Below are 21,582 nucleotides of genomic sequence, written 5' to 3'. Positions count from 1 at the left end.
AATTATCATATATCCACAAAATGACTACTGTGCAGTCACGTAAAATAATATAGAAAAAATGTTTTCACTACTTCAAATATTTACTGAGTATCTATCAGTGCCAGACACTGTTCTGGGTTCTATAAATGTAGTTGTTTATAAGAAAAACAAGGTTCCTGCCTTCAAGATGCTTATAAATGTAAATAAATGATTAAGTAAGATAATTAGGGAAGAAGAAAAATATAATTTAAAGGGGCTAACAAGGGCCTTCAATGCACTGGAAAATATACCTTGGCACCTGAAATCTTTCTGATTATACTTAGTGGAAACATGGGATAGTGGTTAAAGGCATGGACTCCAAAGCCCAACTGCCTATACTATTTGATCTTTCTCATCTTAGTTTCCACTGATCTATAAAAACGGGATAATAGAATTGTTTGATGATTGAATGAGCTTATATATGTCAAGTGCTTATGTAGTAACCGTTTACGAGTTATGTTAGTGATATCTATTATTTCTATACGGTCATGATAAATTTTTGACTATGAATAAATTAAACCCCTCTCTCAAAAAGAGAAAAGGGGTAGGGCCGAGGTAATGGGTTAAAAAGCCACTGAGAGAGGCAGGGGGGATACTTTAACTGGGAAGGGGAGGGAAAATCTTCAGGTGAAGGTGACAAGTACAAAGTTAAATCCTAAAAAGTCATTCATGCAAAGATTTAGGAAAGCAAAGCTACCTTATTTTTACATAAGTAACACATGTGTTCTATGTTTATTTGCCAACCTTGCCCTCCCCCCAGGAGGTATTTTTATAAGCGCTATACCAATTTTTTTTTACATGTTGCCGTTAAAAAAAAAAAAAAATAGCACAGCATGCTTATGAAAATACATTGCAGGGGGAGGGCGTGATTGGCAAACAAACCTAGAACACACACATTATTTGCTAAAAATACAGTAAGCTTCTAAAAAAAAAAAAAAAAAAGCTTCTAAGGTACCAAAAAGAAAAAAAGACCAGATCTGTTGCTGTGGCGTCAACTCTGACTCACAATGACCCTACAGGGCAGAGCAGAGCTGCCCCAGGCAGTTCCCAAGGCTGTGATCTTTACCGAGGCAGACTGCTACATCTTTCTCCCGCGGAGTAGCTGGTGGGTTCAAACCGCCAACCTTTCGGTTAGCAGCAGAGCGCTTAACCACTGCACCACCAGGACTCCTAGTTTCTAAGGTAAGAATATAAAATTGAAAGATAATCAAAACAGACTAAGTGAGAAATACAGATTATAAATGTCAATTAAAACGTTATCACAATTTGCTTAAGATATAAAACGTACTTCGTTTATATGTGTAAATAAAAAGTTAAATGCTAAGATTCATAAGCTATTTCTTTGATATAAATATTATATGGCAACATACTGTTCTAACATGGCATTTAGTATTAAGGTGAAGGATATTACTTTAATCCCCAAGTATGTCAGTTAGCTTTGTTCTGGTCTAACATTACAAACCTGTACTTCTCGTCCTATCTACGGTGGTAAGACCCAAAACCGCTTTAAAACCATATAAACAGAACAGGTACGATACAATAATCACATCATTACACATATATAATAATCTACACCATTACACCAAGTAACTAGGTTTCCTTACCTCGGTCCATTGCTGTCTTTTCTCCTAGTTGAACAGTTGCCTTGTTCAGCTTTGGCTCGCTGATCTGTGAACTCATTTGCATTCCTATCTACAACTTCTCCAGCATCAAGTGCTCTGTGTAGCCGGTAGTTGACCATCTTCAGAACAATGAAAACAGCCGCTATCACAGGACAATAAACTGCTACTATAATCATGGAAGAAGGAAGAGCCTTTAAGAAAAAGAAAATACACATTTTTAAAGACTTTATATTTTATTCAATTAGAGAAATCTAACTAAAATACACGCACATTCACACACAAAGCACCAGTCTTGTAACACAACCTATTGTGTTAAAAAAAATTACTAGCACTAAATTATACATATTTAAGACCTCACTGTCCAATACTGTGGCCAATGGCTACACGTGGCTGTTGAGCACTTGAAATGCAGCCAGTCTGAATTGAATGTGCAGTGACTATAACATTGGATTTCAAAGAATCAGTATGAAAAAGGAGTGTATCTCAACAATATTTCATAAAAATACATTATTAAAACTAAGTTCACCTGTTTCTTTTATTACAGTGTGGCTTCTAGGGAATTTTGAATCACATATGTGGCTCACATTATACTTCCATTGGAAAGCACTGATGTACGGTCCATGCCAAAAGCTTACAATACAATTGCAGAGCTAAGGCATCACATTGCACAACATGGGTATAATTCTGCGTTGCGATACAAATGCAGATAATCCCTGTTTGTCTCAGCGTAACTTTTTTAGAATATAAACATTCTTTCTGTTCTAGAAAACTGAAGTTAAAACTGTCATGTGAATGACCTTAGAAAACCAAGTAAAACATGGGAGATATGCAAAACCCAAGTGGGTTTTATTTTAAAATATTTAAAAACTTTTGCCTGCCAGATAAAAAAGAATATATAACAGAATCAAGCAGTAAACAGATTAATTGCAATAACTCAGTGAAGTGACCTGTGTGTGGGGACTGCATACTTGAGGACTGCATGATGTGTGTGGAATGTGAATACAGAGATGGCAGGCTCTGAGACCACCCCTCTTGGAAAGCATGGTCTCGGAGTCATTGTTGCAAAAAACTATAAAACTAGGCTCAGCTTATTGCCACTTTCATGAGAAAAGTCACCCTGGGTGTCTGCAGCTGTAGAACCCACATGTTTCTATAAAATGTAACATCAGCCGTCTAAGAACAAAACCTCAAATTTGTTTGGGAAAGAAATCTCAAATACTCAAGATGGTGAAATTAGGTCTTTGGCTCTTTCACCCCAGAGAGATTTAGAAAACAGATACAATTAAAAACAACAACAACAAAAAAAAAACACACGATTTCATCAATCGATGCAGAAAAGGCATTTGGCAAAGTTCAACACCCATTCATGATAAACACTCTCAGCAAAATAGGAATAGAAGGAAAATTCCTCAACATAATAAAGGGCATTTATACATAGCCAACAGCCAACATCATTCTAAATGGAGAGAGTCTGAAAGCATTCCCCTTGAGACTGGGAACCAGACAAGGATGCCCTTTGCTGGAGATCCCAGCCAGACCAGTTAGGCTAGATAAACAAATAAAGGACATCCAGATTGGTAAGGAAGAAGTAAAAGTATCTGTATTTAAAGATGACATGATCTTATACACAGAAAACCCTAACGAATCCTCAAGAAAACTACTGAAACTAAAAGAAGAGCTCAGCAGATTATCAGGATACAAGATAAACATACAAAAATCAGTTGGATTCCTCTACACCAACAAAAAGAACATCAAAGAAGAAATCGCCAAATCAATACCATTTACAGTAGCCCTCAAGAAGATAAAATACTTAGGAATAAATCTTTCCAGAGATGTAAAAGACCTATACATAGAAAACTACAAGACATTACCGCAAAAAACCAAAAGAAACCTACACAAGTGGAAAAACGTACCTTGCTCATGGATAGGAAGACTTAACATTGTAAAAATGTCTATTCCACCAAAAGTGATCTATAGATACAATGCAATTCCGACCCAAATTTCACCAACATTTTTTAATGAGATGGAGAAACAAATCACCAACTTCATATGGAAGGGAAAGAGGCCCTGGATAAGTAAAGCATTACTGAAAAAGAAGAACAAAGTGGGAGGCCTCGCTCTACCTGATTTTAGAACCTATTATATATACCACCACAGTAGTTAAAACTGCCTGGTATTGGTAAAACAACAGATACATAGACCAATGGAACAGAATTGAGAATCCAGACGTAAATTCATCCACATATGAGCAGGTGATATCTGACAAAGGCCCAAAGTCAGTTAAATGGGGAAAAGACAGTCTTTTTAACAAATGGTGCTGGCATAACGGAATATCCATCTGCAAAAAAATGAAGCAAAACCCATACCTCACACCATGCACAAAAACGAACTCAAAATGGATCAAAGACCTAAATATAAAATCTAAAATGATAAAGATCATGGAAGAAAAAATAGGGACAATGTTAGGAGCCATAACACATGGCGTAAACAGTATACAAAACATTACTAACAATGCAGAAGAGCAACTAGATAACTGGGAGCTCCTAAAAATCAAACACCTGTGCTCATCCAAAGACTTCACCAAAAGTGTCAAAAGATTACCTACAGACCAGGAAAAAGTTTTTAGCTATGACATTTCCAGTCAGCGTCTGAGCTCTAAAATCTACATGAAAGTGCAAAAGCTCAACTACAAGAAGACACATAACCCAATTAAAAAATGGGCAAAGGATATGAACAGACACTTCACTAAAGAAGACATTCAGGTAGCTAACAGATACATGAGGAAATGCTCACCATCATTAGCCATTAGAGAAATGCAAATCAAAACTACAATGAGATTCCATCTCACTCCAACAAGGCTGGTATTAATCCAAAAAACACAAAATAATAAATGTTGGAGAGGTTGTGGAGAGCCTGGAACACTTATACACTGCTGGTGGGAATGCAAAATGGTACAACCACTTTGTAAATCGATTTGGCACTTCCTTCAAAAAAACTAGAAATAGAACTACCATACAATCCAGCAATCCCACTCCTTGGAATATATCCAAGAGAAATAAGAGCCTTTATACAAACAGATATATGCACACCCATGTTCATTGCAGCACTGTTTACGATAGCCAAAAGTTGGAAGCAACCAAGGTGCCCATCAATGGATGAGTGGATAAATTATGGTATATTCACACACTGGAATATTACACATCAATAGAGAACAATGATGAATCCATGAAACATTTCATAACCTGGAGGAATCTGGGAGGCATCATGCTGAGTGAAATTAGTCAGTTGCAAAAGGACAAATATTGTATAAGACTACTATTATAAGAACTCGAGAAACAGTTTAAACAGGGAAGAGAATATTCTTTGATGGTTACGAGAGGGGGAGGGAGGTAGAGAGGGAGAGGGCTTTCACTAATTGTTGTTGTTTCACTAATTAGATAGTAGATAAGAACTATTTTAGGGGAAGGGAAAGACAACACACAATACAGAAGAGGTCAGCACAACTGGACTAAACCAAAAGCAAAGAAGTTTCCTGAATAAACTAAACACTTTGAACGCCAGTGTAGCAGGGGCAGGGGTTTGGGGACCATGGTTTCAGGGGACATCTAAGTCAACTGGCATAATAAAGCCTATTAAGAAAACATTCTGCATCCCACTTCAGAGAGTGGCATCTGGGGTCTTAAACGCTGGCAAGCAGCCATCTAAGATGCATCAATTGGTCTCAACCCACCTGGAGCAAAGGAGAATGAAGAACACCAAGGACACAAGGTAATTATGAGCCCAAGAGGCAGAAAGGGCCACATACTACAGAGACTACATGAGCCTGAGACCAGAAGAACTAGATGGTGCCCAGCTACAACCGATGACTGTCCTGACAGGGAACACAAGAGAACCCCTGAAGGAACCAGAGAGCACTGGGATGTAGACCCCAAGTTTTCGTAAAAAGACCAGACTTAGTGGTCTGACTGAGACTAGAAGGATCCTGGAGTTCATGGTCTCCAGATCTTCTGTTAGCCCAAGACAGGAACCATTCCCAAAGCCAACTCTTCAGACAGGGACTGGACTGGACAATGGCATAGAACATGATACTGGGGAAGAATGAGCTTCTTGGATCAAGTAGACACATGAGACTATGTTGGCATCTCCTGTCTGAAGGGGAGATGAGAGGGTAGAGGGTGTCAGAAGCTGGCCGAATGGACAGGAAAAGAGAGAGCAGAGGGAAGGAGTGTGTTGTCTCATTAGGGGGAAAGCAATTAGGAGTATATAGCAAGGTGTTTATAAATTTTTGTACGAAGAGTCCAACTTGATTTGTAAACTTTCACTTAAAGCACAAAAAAAAAATTTTAAAAGCATATAAATCATAATTGAGAATTAAAAAAAAAAATTTTTTTTTTTTAATTTGGTAAAGAGAGGGTAAGGGTGTGAGCTGGAGTTGGGCGGGGGCGGGGGGGGGGCGGTGGCAAACAGCCTGTATTTTAATCATTCTGTGTTGGGTCTGGGCATAATATAGGTATACAATTGCTATTTGTAAAGCTTGGATTAAGAAATTCTGCATATTAGAGTATCTAAAAAATTAAATTTATGATTCTAATTCAAAATGTTATTAAACTGGTTTAGTTGAAAAGGTACTAAAATTGTACAACATCCATAAATATCAGAATTAGAAGAGCTAAGCAACTGGGAAGATATATTAAAAATGAATATTCAATTTATGAATGCAGTTTAAATTTCAGTGAGTTTAACTTCTAAAGAAACAAACTCTTAAAAATGACTGTTAAAATGTGATAAATTTGTAAAGAGTTGCATTCAAAGTTAAGCTAAGTTGTTTAATTTATAGGTTTAATAAATATACATATTTAATAAATTTAATACATATTTTCATTTACTTTAAAATATACTTTAAAACTATATCATTATTTTTAAAAAGTACCCTGAATAATCTTTTCTGGGCAAAATGGCCACCCTAAGGAAACACACAGAGATACTTTTAGAGAATTTACAGAAATGTGATACTCATTCTATATGAAACATTCACAAAAGAACTGGAATTTTTGGATATCATTTAGTTTAACACACTCATTTTCAGACAGGAAACTGAGACCTACTAAATCTGAATCATTTACCAGGATCTCACCTAGGTCTTCTGGTGACATAAATGGTTTGCATTGGAATATTAACCTAAAGTTTGGTGGTTCAAACCTACCCAGCAGCACCACGGAGGAAAAGCGATCTGCTTCTGTAAACGTTACAGCCAAGAAAACCATATGGAGCGGTTCTACTCTGTAACACATGGGGTCAACGTGAGTCAAAACTGACTCAAAGGCAAAGCTTTTTTTTTTTTTACCCAAGATCACTCAGTTATTTAATAACAAAATTAAGTCAGGTTTCTAGATGCCTACTTCACTGCACCTTTCATTACATATAACAAGTTACCACTTCTATTTTTAAATGTAAAATGACAATGAAAAATAAACCAGAGTTCCACTGTAATTCACCACAGTCCATATTAAGATAAAAGTGATTTTTTATATTAAGTGGATAGAAAGGCAACAACCCCAACATCATTACTGAACAGTTGATAAGTTCAATGCAAATACTAATGGCTCCTCCAAATGGAGAAAGATAACAAACAGAATTTGCCTCCATAAAGGGTCAAAGAAAAGATTATTAACGCTTAAAAAGATCTAAATAAACCCTTTCCCTCACTATTATATTACTAAGAGTAGTGAGTAATTGAGTGCGAAGACACACACTAAAATGTGCATGATTTATACAATAAGTACAAAATTTCTTTTTTAAAAACAATGAACACTGAAAGACTGAAGACACAGAAATGTTTTTTTCTCTTTTTTTATTGTGCTTTAGGGTTACGTGAAAGTTTACAATTCAAGTCAGTTTATCATACAAAAACTTATACACACATTGTTATGTGACCCTAGTTGCTCTCCCTACAATGTTACAGCACACTCCTCCTCTCTACCGTGTATTTTCTGTGTTCATTCAACCAGCTCCTGTTCCCCTCTGCCTTCTCATCTCATCTCCAGGGGGGCTGCCTACATAGTCTCATGTGTCTACTTGAACTAAGAAGCACACTTCTCACCAGTATCATTTTATATCTTATAGTACAGTCTAATCTTTGTCTGAAGAGTTGACTTTGGGAATGATTTTAGTTTTGGGCTCACAGAGAGTCAGGAGGCCATGACCTCTGGATTCTCTCCAGTCCCGGTCAGCCCATTAAGCTCTGCATCCCACTTTTATCCTGCACCATCAGGGGTCCTCTGTTGTGTTCCCTGTCAGGGCAGTCATTGGTGGTTGAGTGGGCACCAAATAGCTCTTCCATTCTCTGGTTGATGGAATCTCTGCTTTATGTAGCCCTTTTTGTCTCTTGGGCTCTTGTTTTCCTTGTGTCTTTGGTGTTCTTCATTCTTCTTTGCTCCAGGTAGGTTGAGAACAATTGATGCATCTTAGATGGCCACTTGCTAGCTTCTAAGAATCCAGATGCCACTCACCAAAGTGTGATGCAGAAGGTTTTCTTAATACACTTTGTTACGCCAATTGACCTAGTTGTTCCCCGAAACCATCATTGCCAGACTCCCGCCCCTGCTACCCTGTCCCTGAATGCTATTGATTTTTCTTAATAATTTTTATTGTGCTTTAAGTGAAAGTTTACAAATCAAGTCAGTCTGTCACATATAAGCTTATATATACCTTACTCCATACTCCCACTTACTCTCCCCCTAATGAGTCAGCCCGCTCCCTCCTTCCAGTCTCTCCTTTCCTGACAATTTCTCCAGTTTCTAACCCTCTCTACCCTCTTATCTTCCCTCCAGATAGGAGATGCCAACACAGTCTCAAGTGTCCACCTGATATAAGTAGCTCACTCTTCATCAGCGTCTCTCTCCAACCCATTGTCCAGTTCCATGTCTGATAAGTTGTCTTCGGGAATAGTTCCTGTCCTGGGCCAACAGAAGGTTTGGGGACCATGACCGCCGGGATTCCTCTAGTCTCAGTCAGACCATTAAGTCTGGTCTTTTTATGAGAATTTGGGGTCTGCATCCCACTGATCTCCTGCTCCCTCAGGGGTTCTCTGTTGTGCTCCCTGTCAGGGCAGTCATCAGTTGTGGCCGGGCACCATCTAGTTCTTCTGGTCTCAGGATGATGTAAGTCTCTGGTTCATGTGGCCCTTTCTGTCTCTTGGGCTCTTAGTTATCGTGTGACCTTGGTGTTCTTCATTCTCCTTTGATCCAGGTGGGTTGAGACCAATTGATGCATCTTAGATGGCCGCTTGTTAGCATTTAAGACCCCAGATGCCACATTTCAAAGTGGGATGCAGGATGCTTTCATAATAGAATTGTTTTGCCAATTGACTTAGACGCCCCCTTAAGCCATAGTCCCCAAACCCCCTCCCTTGCTCCGCTGACCTTTGAAGCATTCAGTTTATCCCGGAAACTTCTTTGCTTTTGGTCCAAAGACAAAGAAATTTAAATGACAATTTCATATTGGAAATCAGTATCTGATGAATAACACTCGTATTTTCTACTCAAATTACAAAAGTTACTCATATATTTTATACTATACTGTCTAAATGCTTAAGTTCTGTCAGTGGTTACCCTTGAGGTTCCTAGGTAACAGAGGACAGTTGTGCTATAAGATTCACTTTACCCAAAGGGGGTAAAAGTGTACAGACACACACCAGGCTGTTATGTGACTCTGTTTGAACTTGTTCTCTCCTCTACTTGCATTACTTCATTGGGCTCTCAGCTGATCCTGGGCAGCTGACAATATTAAAAACAGATCATAAACCCTCCCTGTAGTTGTGATTCAGTAATATCACAAGAAAATTTTAAATGGTGTCTGTCTTTACACAGTTTCAGTAGTTGTCTAAAATCAAACACCAAAAACCTAGAAACTATACCTCACTTTTATGGGTTCCATACTAAAAGGGCAAACTAAGTGGTGCATACTATTTGCTTTTATACTTTATTCAATTAGATATACCAATGCTGTATTTTCAAAGAAATAAGATTTTTTTCAGAGACATTTAGCATTCTATGTACCAATAAGCAGCATCTCATGGAAAAGTAGGTTCTTTTTCTGAAGAAAAACATTTTTAGAAAATTATTTTTGTTAAAAATACAATTTTTATATCCCACTCAACAATCCAATTCTAAATTAAAACCTGTATCTTGAATTTTTCTAGCAAGTACTTACTGACTTAATGTCAATTATGTACCATAACAAACAACATTTCTTAAAATATTGGTATATCCAAAAGGACACTTTTCATCTTCTTGGGTTAAAATATTTTATTGAAGATGTCATCTTCAAATTAATGCTGAAGCAACCAAGAACATTAACTTGCTCTAGTTATAAAAGCTATCTGTTTTATCTTCCCATACAAATCTGTCTATAGGTATAAACTGTTCATACAGAAAGGCTGTTTTCACTTTTTCCTGGATACCAGAAACAGTGGACAGCAGAGGATGCAGGTGGTGTACCAGCTGGTGTGATACAGATGGACAAACAAGGCCCCTTTTAAGTGTCTGGAAGCCCAAGATAAAGGTCTGCTAAGACATCATGGGCTTCAAGTAACTCTTCTTAGATATACTATATATTTTATACACCTTATATATCAAAAGGTTATAAAATTACCCAGTATACAGGCTGGGGGTACTTTTCAATTCCATTATGCGATGATTAATTAATTTATCAATTTCTGAGATTTGATTATTGTGGTGGTGAAGTGTTTAAGCGCTCAGCTGCTAACTGAAGGGTTGGCGGTTTGAACTCACCAGCCGCTCTGCGGGAGAAAGACGTGGCAGGCAGGTTCCCTAAAGATTACAGCTGAGGAAATCCCATGGGTGGTTCTACTCTCCTACAGGGTTGCTATGAGTCAGAATCAACATGATGGCAATGGGTTTTTGGTTTCGTAGTTATCCTTGGGTATATACAAACCAGTTCAGTCAGAAATCATGGTCTGTAACTTAAAGGTTAACAGAACAGCAGATATCACTCACAACTGAGACAAAGGTTGTTGGGCGGGAACCTTTTTTAAACAAGTCTCTTAAAATGTCCATCATTAATTCAAGACACCCTATATGCATGTTTTTACCCACGACTGCAACTACTTCATTATTTAAGGCAGTGTCTACTAAACATTCAGCATCACAGACTTCATGGGCATTCGGCAAACATGAGAACTACCACATTTTAGTTTCTTAAACTGAAAGGACTAAAGACTTTAATGTAAAGAGCAACAGTGCCATTTAACAACAAAACTGTGACAACAGCTCATTCTGCTTGCTCTCCTAGCAAAACAATTATAATCAATTTTGCCAAGTAGTTTTACAAGCTTTTTAGCCAAAGCATATAGTACATCTCTTTTTTATTACAAGAAGCTGTGCTTTCGAATATGCCTCTATGTTTTTGGCGTCTTCTCCCTCAGTGAGAAAACTTATCAATTTACACTAGAAAACCTTAGATTGAGATTATTTTGAAAAAAATCCAATTAATTTCCATAGAAATTACTAGGAAAATGACAAAAACTTCAATGGCTGCCTGGCAGTATTTGACAGTTTCAGTGCAGACAACTAAGGACCAGGAGGAGGGGCCTGTCAGAATAAAATTAAAAAATAGACACAAACATGAACATTGTAGCTCATAGTCTCTATTAAAAAGCATATTAATTACAAGAGAATCATTGTTGTTGTTCGGTGCCCTCAAGTTGATTCCGACTCATAGTGAACCCATGTACAACAGAACGAAACACTGCCCGGTCCTGCGCCATCCTTGTAATCGTTGTTATGTTTGAGCTCATTGTTGAAGCCACTGTCTCAATCCATCTCCTTGAGAGTCTTCCTCTTTTCTGGTGACCCTCTATTTTATCAAGCATGATGTCCTTCTCCAGGGACTGGTCCCTCCTGATAACATGTCTGAAGTATGTAAGATGAAATCTTAACCATCCTGACTTCCAAGGAACATTCTGGATGTACTTCTTCCAAGACAAATTTGGTCATTCTTCTGGAAGTCCATGGTCTATTCAATATTCTTCCCCAACACCATAATTCAAAGGCATCGATTCTTCTTCTGTCTTCTTATTCACATGTCCAGGTTTCACATGCATATAAGACAACTGAAAATATCATGGCTTGGGTCAAGCAAACCTTAGTCCTCAAAGTAACATCTTTGTTTTTTAACACTTTAAAGAAGTCTTTTGCAGGAGATTTGCCCAATGCGATGTGCAATTTGATTTTCTGAGTGCTGCTTCCATGGACATTGATTATGGATTCAAGTAAAATGAAATCCTTGACAACTTCAATCTTTTCTCCGTTTATCATGATGTTGCTTATTGGTCCAGTTATGAGGATTTTTGTTTTCCTTATGTTGAGGTGTAATCCATACTGAAGGGCAGTAGTCTTTGATCTTCACCAGTAGGTGCTTTCAGTAAGCCAGGTTCTGTCATCTGCATACTGCAGGTTGTTAACGAGTCTTCCTCCAATCCTGATGCTCCATTCTTCTTCATACAGTCCAGCTTCTCAGATTATATGCTCAGCATACAGACTGATAAGTATGGTAAAAGGATATAACACTGACACACCTTTGCTGATTTTAAATCACACAGTGTTCCCCTGTTCTATCCAAATGACTGCCTCTTGTTCTATGGACAGGTTCTTCATGAGCACAATGAAGTGTTCTAGAATTCTCATTCTTCACAATCCTATCCATAATTTGTTATGATCCACACAGTCGAATGCCTTTGTATAGTCAATAAAACACAGGTAAACATCTTTCTGGTATTGTCTGTTTTCAGCCAAGATCCACATGACATCAGCAATGATATACCTGGTTCCACAACATCTTCTGAATCTGGCTTGGACTTTGGGTAGTTCCCTGTCAAGGTACTGCTGCAATCACTTTTGAATAATCTTCAGCAAAATTTTACCTGTGTCTGATATTAATGATATTGTCCAATAATTTCCTCATTCTGTTGGATCACTTTTCTTTGGAATGGGCACAAATATGGATCTCTTCCAGTCAGGTGGCGAGGTAGCTGTCTTCCAAATTTCTTGGCATAGATAAGTGAGCAGTTCCAGCGCTGCATCCTTTTGCTGTAACATCTCAACTGGTATATTCCATCAATTCTCGAAGCCTTGTTTTTCAACAATGCCTTCAGTGTAGCTTGGACTTCTTCCTTCAATACCATCTGTTCTTGATCATATGCTACATCCTGAAATGGCTGAACGTCGACCAATTCTCCTTGGTACAGTGACTCTGTGTATTCCTTCCATCTTCTTTTGATGTTTCCTGTGTTGTTCAATATTTTGCCCAGAGAACCCTTCAATATTGCAACTCGAGGCTTGAATTTTTTCTTCATTTCTTTCAGCTTAAGAAATGCCGAGCATATTCTTCCTTCATCTGTCATTTTGTTGTACTGTGGTGGCCTGCCTGTTGCTATATTGCTGGAAGCTATGCCACCAGTATTTCAAATACCAACAGGGTCACCCATGGTGTACAGGTTTCTGTGGACCACAGACTAGGAAGAAGGACCTGGCGGTCTACTTCTGAAAGAACTGGCTAGTGAGAACTTTATGAACAGCAGAGGAACATCGTCTGATATAGTGCCAGAAGATGAGCCCCTCATGTTGGAAGGCACTCAAAATACCACTGTGGAAGAGCTGCCTCCTCAAAGTAGAGTTGACCTTAATGATGTGGATGGAGTAAAGCTTTTGGGACCTTCATGTGCTGATGTGGCATGACTCAAAATGAGAAGAAACAGCTGCAAACATTCATTAATAATCAGAACATGGGAGGTACGAAGTATGAATCTAGGAAAATTGGAACTTGTCAAAAATGAAATGGAAAGAATAAAGACCAACATCCTAGGCATTAAGTGAGCTGAAATGGACTGGTATTGGCCATTTTGAATTGCAAAATCATATGGTCTACTATGCCGGGAATGACAAATTGAAGAGGAATGGCGTGGCGCTGAACATCAAAAAGAACATTCCAAGATGTATCCTGAGGTACACCACTGTCCGTGATAGGGTAATATCCATATGCCTACAAGGAAGACCAGTTAATACAACTGTTATTAAATTTACGTACCAACCACTGGTGCCAAAGATGAAGAAACTGAAGATTTTTACCAACTTCTATAGTCTGAAATTGATCAAGCATGCAATCAAGAGAATCATAAAAAATTAAAAAAAAAAAATTCGGTTCAGTCTTTCAAAACAGATACCCACTCAAACGGTCACATTTCTCCAGCAAGTTAAAAAAAAATCTACTTAAGTTGTTTTTCCTCATACTGTTTAGCTATGAATTCATAACTAATAAATACAACTGTCGCTCCCCTGAGGCCGTCATTCTTTGCTGCCAGCTATGAGACAAAGTTTTGTTTACAAGTTCAAAACACTGAGTTCATTCAGATTACTCTTTTAAAACCCATGCTTCTCTCCTTGTGTGATTTGAGATTCTTGAATGCTGACAACTACCAAGATATAAAATAGTGCTTCTAGAGTGAGCTGTGACAGAAACAATCACTGACATATTTAGAGAGAAATGGTGAGTGTAAATTTTCTTAACTTTAAAGTTTCTGTCTGCTCTGTCAATCTCCTGCAGAAATGGGAGTAAAAATCAAATGACAGTAAATAAAATGTCTGACAAATGAAAAAAACAAGCAGAATTTGGACGCAATATGCCTATATCCTCGGCAGAAAATAACCACAGATACTATCTTGCCCTAAGGTGTAAGTTCCATCCATTAACAACATCTGAACTAACTTTTAATACTTTCTCAGGAGAAGAAAAACAAAACAATAGTTAACAACAAGGAGTGCTACCATCTTTCCATAGTGTGCCCCCAAATCAGTCAGTCCTATGACTGTTTTCAGCGGTGATAAATGGCCAATGAGGCAAAGAATTAAGAAGCATTTTTTGTAAAGCTCTACTGAGACAGCCAATTCATCCTGGGTTCTAGCTTTTCCACAAGTACATCCGAAGCTGCCCGCGGAGACCCCTACTTACACATCCTGATGGAAGATCCCTTTCAGCTTATTCTCCAGGAAGGATAAAGGGATAAACTCATTCCTATAATGTGCAAAATCCAGTTCCATATCTGTACCACCTTTTACTTCTGGCAAATGGGGAAAATATTGGGGGACAGGGAGGAAATGTTCAGTAACCAAAATTGCCATAAATTTAATTGCCCTTAAAGTGTAGTAAGTAACTGTTCATTAGAAGTGGAAGGAGGGGTTAGATCAGAAAGACAATGAATGTTTTTTAAGCTTTACAGTTTTCATATACAGGCTGCCCCAGAGGACTTAGAAAGGGCCTTCATATCAACAGTTGTGGCTCTAGGGATTCAGCCCTTTTGCCAGTCTCTTTGGGAACTGAAGAAAAATTCCAGTTATATGTTTCTTTTCAGAGGATGGGCTCTAGAAAAAAAGCAGAAAAATACTCCCAATATTGAGATCCAGTTGTACTTTCTCATAGGAAAAAAGTGAAAAGTACACTATTCTATAAATCTAACTACACAATGAGTCAAATTGACTTCAGGGGGCCAATGGGAAACTCTGTAACAAACTCAGACTACGTTTTCCCCAAAGGTAACTGGTTTACAAGTGAACTATTAGAATTTGAGCCTACCCATATTTCTGCAGAAGTTTGAATTTTCTCTGCCTCATAAATATTTAAATACAAATAAAATCATTCAAAACATTAGGTACTATCTTCTCTTGTCTATTTATATTTGCATTTTATGTTTCTGTAACTCCAGAACATTTTTTGTATTTACAATTTTAGTTACAGCAGAATGCTTTCTTAAAAAAAAGAATGCTTTCTTAGGGAGGTAATATTCAAAATTTAAGCCATATCACCCAGCTAAAAAGGGGTCAATGTAATATAGTATATAAAATTCATTGTCAAACAAAATAAAACCACCAAACCAGTTGCTGTCGAGTTGATTCTGACTCTTTGCAATCCTTATGTGTGTCAGAGTAGAACTGTGCTCCATGAGGTTTTCAATGGCTGAGTTTTCAAAAGCAGATCACCAGGCCTTTCTTCCGAGGTGCCTCTGGGTACACTCGAACCTCCAACCTTTCCGTTAGCAGCTGAGCTCTTAATCACATGCACCACCTATGCTGCCATCATGTCAAAAGACATGAATTGAGTCTATTACTCTGAGCAAGTCCATCACTGTACTAAGTGTTAGAGATGAGCAGCTTCGAACACATTTGAGAAAACCTGGCACAGACATGAAAATAAGGAAGAAAAAAAGGCCCTAACAAATAAAAGGATATACACTGATGAACTAAAATAATCCTACATACTTTAAAGGGAATCCTCCGTTTTTCCAACAAGAAAAGCCAAAAAAAAAAAGGTCTTCACACAATTTAAATCTATAAACTTTGGTGAAAATAAAAAAAGTTAAAATGGTATATAAAATATATTTTACAATATTATTTTTCCACTCTATTTCACGAAATGAGAAGCCCTGGTAGCACAGTGGTTAAGCACTAAGCTGCTAACCAAAAGGTTGGCAGTTCGAACCCACCAGCTGCTCCACGGGTAAAAGATGTGACAGTCTGCTTCCATAAAAGTTACAGCCTTGGAAACCCTATGGGGCAGTTCTACTCTGTCACTATAGGGTTGCTATGAGTCATAATCAACTAGACAGCAATGGGTTTTGGTGGTTTATTTCATGAAATAACTGTTCAAACTATTCACAAATATCTTTAGCAACACAGCTTTCTTCAACACAAAGCCATTCTGAGTTAGAGGTTTACACGGCACATCAACATCTCACTTCAGGATAAATCGTCTGAGTTCCAACACCTTTTGAATGTACATATGACGCTGTTACTGGAAGTTCTGTACACCACAAACACCCATTTGTATTTCATTCAGACAACTATTCTTTTTTTCATTTATCTCATACATGTATATTTCTGATCTCCAAAATCTCACAATTTGTTATCTTTTTAATTAATCTCTAATAATTTATGTATGACATGTGACACTTATAAATCATTAAACTATAGTCTTCATAATAGTTACTAAATCTATGTTACACTGTTTTAGGACTTTTTTTTTTTTTTAAACCAAGCCATGTTGTTACACATACAAAAAAAAGACAACCATGGAAGAAAAGTAACTGAGCAAGCAGCAATACAAAAACTTTGTATGGACTTAGGGTATAGTCAATGGAATTACCTTTGGACAGCAGGCAAATATGCATGAAATAATGAAATTCTTCTTGCACTTATTAACTATACTGACAGATGTAATACTCTATGCAACTATACTCTGATAGATGTAATACTCTATGTAACTATACTCTGATAGATGTTAATACTCTACACAGCTATACTCTGATAGATGTAATACTCTATACAGCTATATTCTAATAGATGTAATACTCCATACGAGCACAAAATAAATACCAATACAAGAGCTCTAATTTAAGGATCAAAATTAAAATAATTTAATTCACTAACAGAAGTATTGAGCCAAAGGAAAACAAACTATAAAGCTAAAATAAAGATAAACATTTTTAAAATAAAATATTAATACATACAAGATTCAGTTTATCAAAATTTATTGTTAGATTGTACTCTTATATTTCACTAAAATGTAGTGGAATAAAATACTCGAGTTTCTTCACGCAACAATGAAAATCATAAGATTTATAAGTTAAAAGGAATATATTGGCTCTCACACCACTTTTACCATTTCCATCGCATCTGTCCTGAGCTCACTCAATTTGGCTGGAAAAGAATGATGGTACTACATGCTATACAGTTTAGGAAGTGCTAAAATGAGGCAATAACCGAAAGGTCGGCAGTTCGAACCCGCCAGGTGCTCCTTGGAAACTCTACAGGGCAGTTCTAGTCTGTCCTATAGGGTCGCTGAGTCGGATTCGACTCGATGGCAGTGGGTTGGGTATCACACACTAAATACTTAAGACAAGGTAATAATGCAAAAGTTGCCTCACAGAGAAAAACAGTGAAGAGCACAGCATACCTGCATCCACCATTTCCTCATTTTCGATAAAAAAAAAAAATTTTGGTAACACCTGACTCAACGTGTAAGAGCTTTATTCATTCATTTGACGGGTATTTACTCCCTTTGCTGTCGAACAGATTCCAAATCACAGAGACCCCATAGGGCAGAGCAGAGCTTCCCCAAAGGGTTTCCGAGGCTGTCATCTTTACCCAAGCAGACTGCCAAAGCTTTCTCCTGTGAAGTGGCTGGTGGGTTCGAACTGTCAACCTTTCAATTAGCAGCCAAGAGCTCAACCACTGAGCTAGAACAGAGGTTCCTATGCTATGGCAAATTCCACTGCCTCAAGCAGCTTGATAGACACACCCAGTAGCTTCATATTAACATTCTGGTTCCCCTCAACTGCCGCCCAAACCTGGAAGTAATCGGTGAAAACCAGTTTAGACGCCATGTTGACATTCTGGGTAACCTTTCCTCTCATTTAAGTACCTCATACACAGTAACCTCCCTACTTCTGAGTGGAGTTTAACTGCCATTTTCTGAACATGTAATGCATGAAGGTATATGTAAATCCCACTGCGCCTGCACAGTATGATTAAGAATGTTGCTGATGTGACTTGTATGAACTCCCTGCTTGTAGACCCCATAAAAGTAACCTTCCCTCTCGCCCTTGATGAGCAGTCTTGGCGGTAGCCCCAACTGTTCCTTTCCTTGTGCAATGAAATAAAGGAGTCTTTCCAGTCTCCCACCTCGGTCTCTCATTTACTGGTTGAGACGAGGCGTGCCGAGCAGACCCTGGGGTTTCCACTTGGCAACAGTGCCATCGGGGCTCCTTCAATGTACATTCACTGAACACCTATTAAGTTTTAGATTATCTGTAAGGAATGGTAATACAGCAATAAACGAAACAAGATTCTTTCTCTCTTTGAGCTTGGGATAACTAGTGTTTTACCTCTTGCCAGTACTATCATTATCTCAATTTTGCTATTGTTAGGTGCCAGCAAGATGATTCCAACTCATAGAGACTCCATGTGACACAGCAGAACTGCCCCATAGGGTTTCCTTTTGGCTGTAATCTTTTCTTTCTCCTCTGGAGCAGCTGGGTGGATTTCAACCACCAACCTTTCGGTTAGCAGCTGCACACTTAACCATTGTGCCACCAGGGCTCCTTATTTAACATATGAGAAAACTGAGGCTATGGAGTCATTTGCCCACCCCTCATAGGTAGTAAAAACAGGGTTCATACCCACAAAATCAGACTCCAAAATCTGAGTTTTTATCCATTACACTATATAGTCTCCCTCCAAGGCACTGTTTCTCAATTTTTTGTTTCATTATCAGCCTTACTAATTAATGAGTCTTTTATTTTTAGACATTTATTTTCCTAATGCCACCACCTTCCCTGTAAGACATTTCAATATCACAAATATATATTTATATGTATATCTGTACTTTATACATAAAAAGAATAAGACTTTTCCCCTCCCCCAAAGAAACAATTTTCACTCCCTTGAAGGCAGTATCCCAGCCACTGAGAACGCACGCTCTAGGGTAAGGTTTCTCAACCTTCTTAATCTTGCCATCTTGGTCCAGATAAATCCTCTGTTGTGGGAGCTGCCCTGTGTCTGTAGGATGTTTAGCAGCTTCCCTGCCTCCACCCACCAAACAGCACCACTCTTCCAAGGTTAGGTTTCCAGCCCTTGAAACTCGTAGCTGAGTGGCAGCAAGTGTTTCCGTCGCAGCTATTCATATATTCTTAAGAACTATGGTTCAACACTATAATCGTAACAAACTGAGGTGGACAAGGTGTGAACAGGCTGCAAATGCTGGACCCCTGCAGCTGGAGTAAAGGAACAGGTGTGATGTCAGCACCAACGGCAAGAAGGGGACAGAAACAAAAGATAGAGAAGTGTTACAAGTTAGGACTTAGCAACTGAAAACACTAAAGACAAGTATTTGATATAAAGACAGGAAGAAAAGAATCCCATATTAAACCAGTAAGTGGACAGACATTAAAGTTTAATAAAAGCCATTTATAACTCATGCCATAGAACAACACAGACCTACCCCCCTCCCCCCAAAAAATAATGACTGAGACAAATTATCTCACTTTAAATATATGAGAGAGCCATAACTAAATCCCCAGGAAAACATCATGCTTTATAATGGGCTCCCACTGTATTCACATAATATGCCGGGCAAGAAGGGGAGCTAACATTAAGGATATAGTTTGATGGCAATGGGAATGACAGCTATGAGAGGTCTAGAGTCAGAACACATTGAAAAGGATCAGAGGACACTTAGTTCACCTCAAATCACAGGTAGGGTTTCAGGATCAGTGTAATCAGAAAGAAGCATCTTGCACAACTGTGTGGAGAAGGATAGAGTGACTGTAAGTGCTGATGGTACGAAGGTCAAAGGGAAGAAATGACAGCAGCAATCTACATAACCCTGAGCCAGTGATTTAAGCTCCAGGGGCCTCTGTTTCCCCATCTGTAAAATGAGGATAATACTATCTTCATTTCACAGGGCTGTGAGGAGGATTAAACAAGTAACTTTTAAAGTAGATGATATACAGGCATACAATAGCATGATAAATATTTGGTATTTTTAAAAACGGTTAAGCAATATAGTGACAAGACTAAGATAAGCAAACAAAAAGATCTAAGTAGGTATGGCTACGAAGAGCCACAGGATGAGCTAGAAAAGAGAAAAAGATGAGATAGGTAACATTTATGAGATTTTAGAGTAAATGGAGGCAAATATTAGTCTGGTACTGAATGACCAAAAGTCATTAGAAAATGGATAGACGAATACTTCTGTAACACAATTAAGAAAAAAATTCAATATTTCAAACCAAACCCTAGTATGCTTAAGGGTAAAACACTGGAATTACCATAAAAGTTGGGACCAAGGCAAAACTGCCTATATTTTCAGCATTATTGAATACAGTTATACAAAGTTTTATGCAAAGCAATTATACAAGGGAAAAAGTATTAATATTGGAAAGAAAGTACAATTGTTATTTACAGATATAATTATGTATCTAAAAATCAACAGAAAAATTAGAAAGAATAAACTAATTCCATAAGGTGACTGGTTACAAAATAAATAAATCAAAATCAATAATTTTGGATGGAATCCTGAAACAGAAAAAGTTTTTAGGTAAAAACTAAAGAAATCCAAATAAAGCATGGATTCTAGTTAGTAATGACATATTTATATTGGTTCATTAGTTGTGACAAATATACCTTGGCGGGCAGAGAGAGGACAGGTGTTAAAATAAAATCTACCCCCAATACCCAAGACCCCAAATTTATTGCAGAAAAGTAGAATGGAACCCCAGATAAGCTAATTCCTAGTTATTAGATTTTTTTTAATCTAATGACAAAAGCTCTGTCTCATGTATTGCCTATGTAGAAGATTGTGTCACATTCAACAGGCCAGCAATTTTTTGATGGAGTATAAAGATGCACACTAGTAAGGTACATAAAAGGAAGTACTAATAAGCTTCCAAAGATGGTGAATAACTTCCTTAAAAAAAAAAAAAAAAAAGCAGATTCAAGATGATCCCTCCATTAGCATCACTCTAGCTTGTGCTATCACTATTTTGCTACTGGAGAAGGAAAAGAGACAAGTAGTACCTCAAAAATGGGCAGGGGTGTGGGAAGCCTGGAGTTTGAAACAAGCCAATATAGAATTTTAATTCTCCTTACCCCCATTAGTAACCAAAAAATAATAATAATAATAAGTTACAGTTTTCTGAAAGCCAGATGTCAATGTCTAGAGTAGTAGCACACTTTTGTGACTTTATCGTTACCTTGGCTTTCCTTTTTATTTTTACCTATGTTGTGGTTGTGTGCAATCGAGTCAATTCCAACTCATAACAACTTTACAGGACAGAGCAGAACTGTCCCATGGAGTTTCCAAGGCTGTAATC

General features: G+C 37.8%; 1 protein-coding gene across 5 annotated transcripts in view; it reads right to left on the bottom strand.

The window, feature by feature from the left end:
- PCNX1 (pecanex 1) overlaps window positions 1-21,582 on the bottom strand; it is a 184,340-nt gene that overhangs the window by 148,971 nt on the left and 13,787 nt on the right. For all 5 annotated transcript variants that reach the window (XM_049897946.1, XM_049897948.1, XM_049897947.1 and 2 more), the window contains exon 2: window positions 1,623-1,831. In XM_049897946.1, coding sequence (XP_049753903.1) covers window positions 1,623-1,831 — 209 coding nt within the window. The remainder of the gene's footprint in view (window positions 1-1,622; window positions 1,832-21,582) is intronic.

Source organism: Elephas maximus, chromosome 10 (assembly GCF_024166365.1).
Source record: "Elephas maximus indicus isolate mEleMax1 chromosome 10, mEleMax1 primary haplotype, whole genome shotgun sequence".
Taxonomy (NCBI): domain Eukaryota; kingdom Metazoa; phylum Chordata; class Mammalia; order Proboscidea; family Elephantidae; genus Elephas; species Elephas maximus.
Note: the sequence above shows the minus strand (reverse complement) of the source record. Positions and strands in the feature narration are given on the sequence as shown.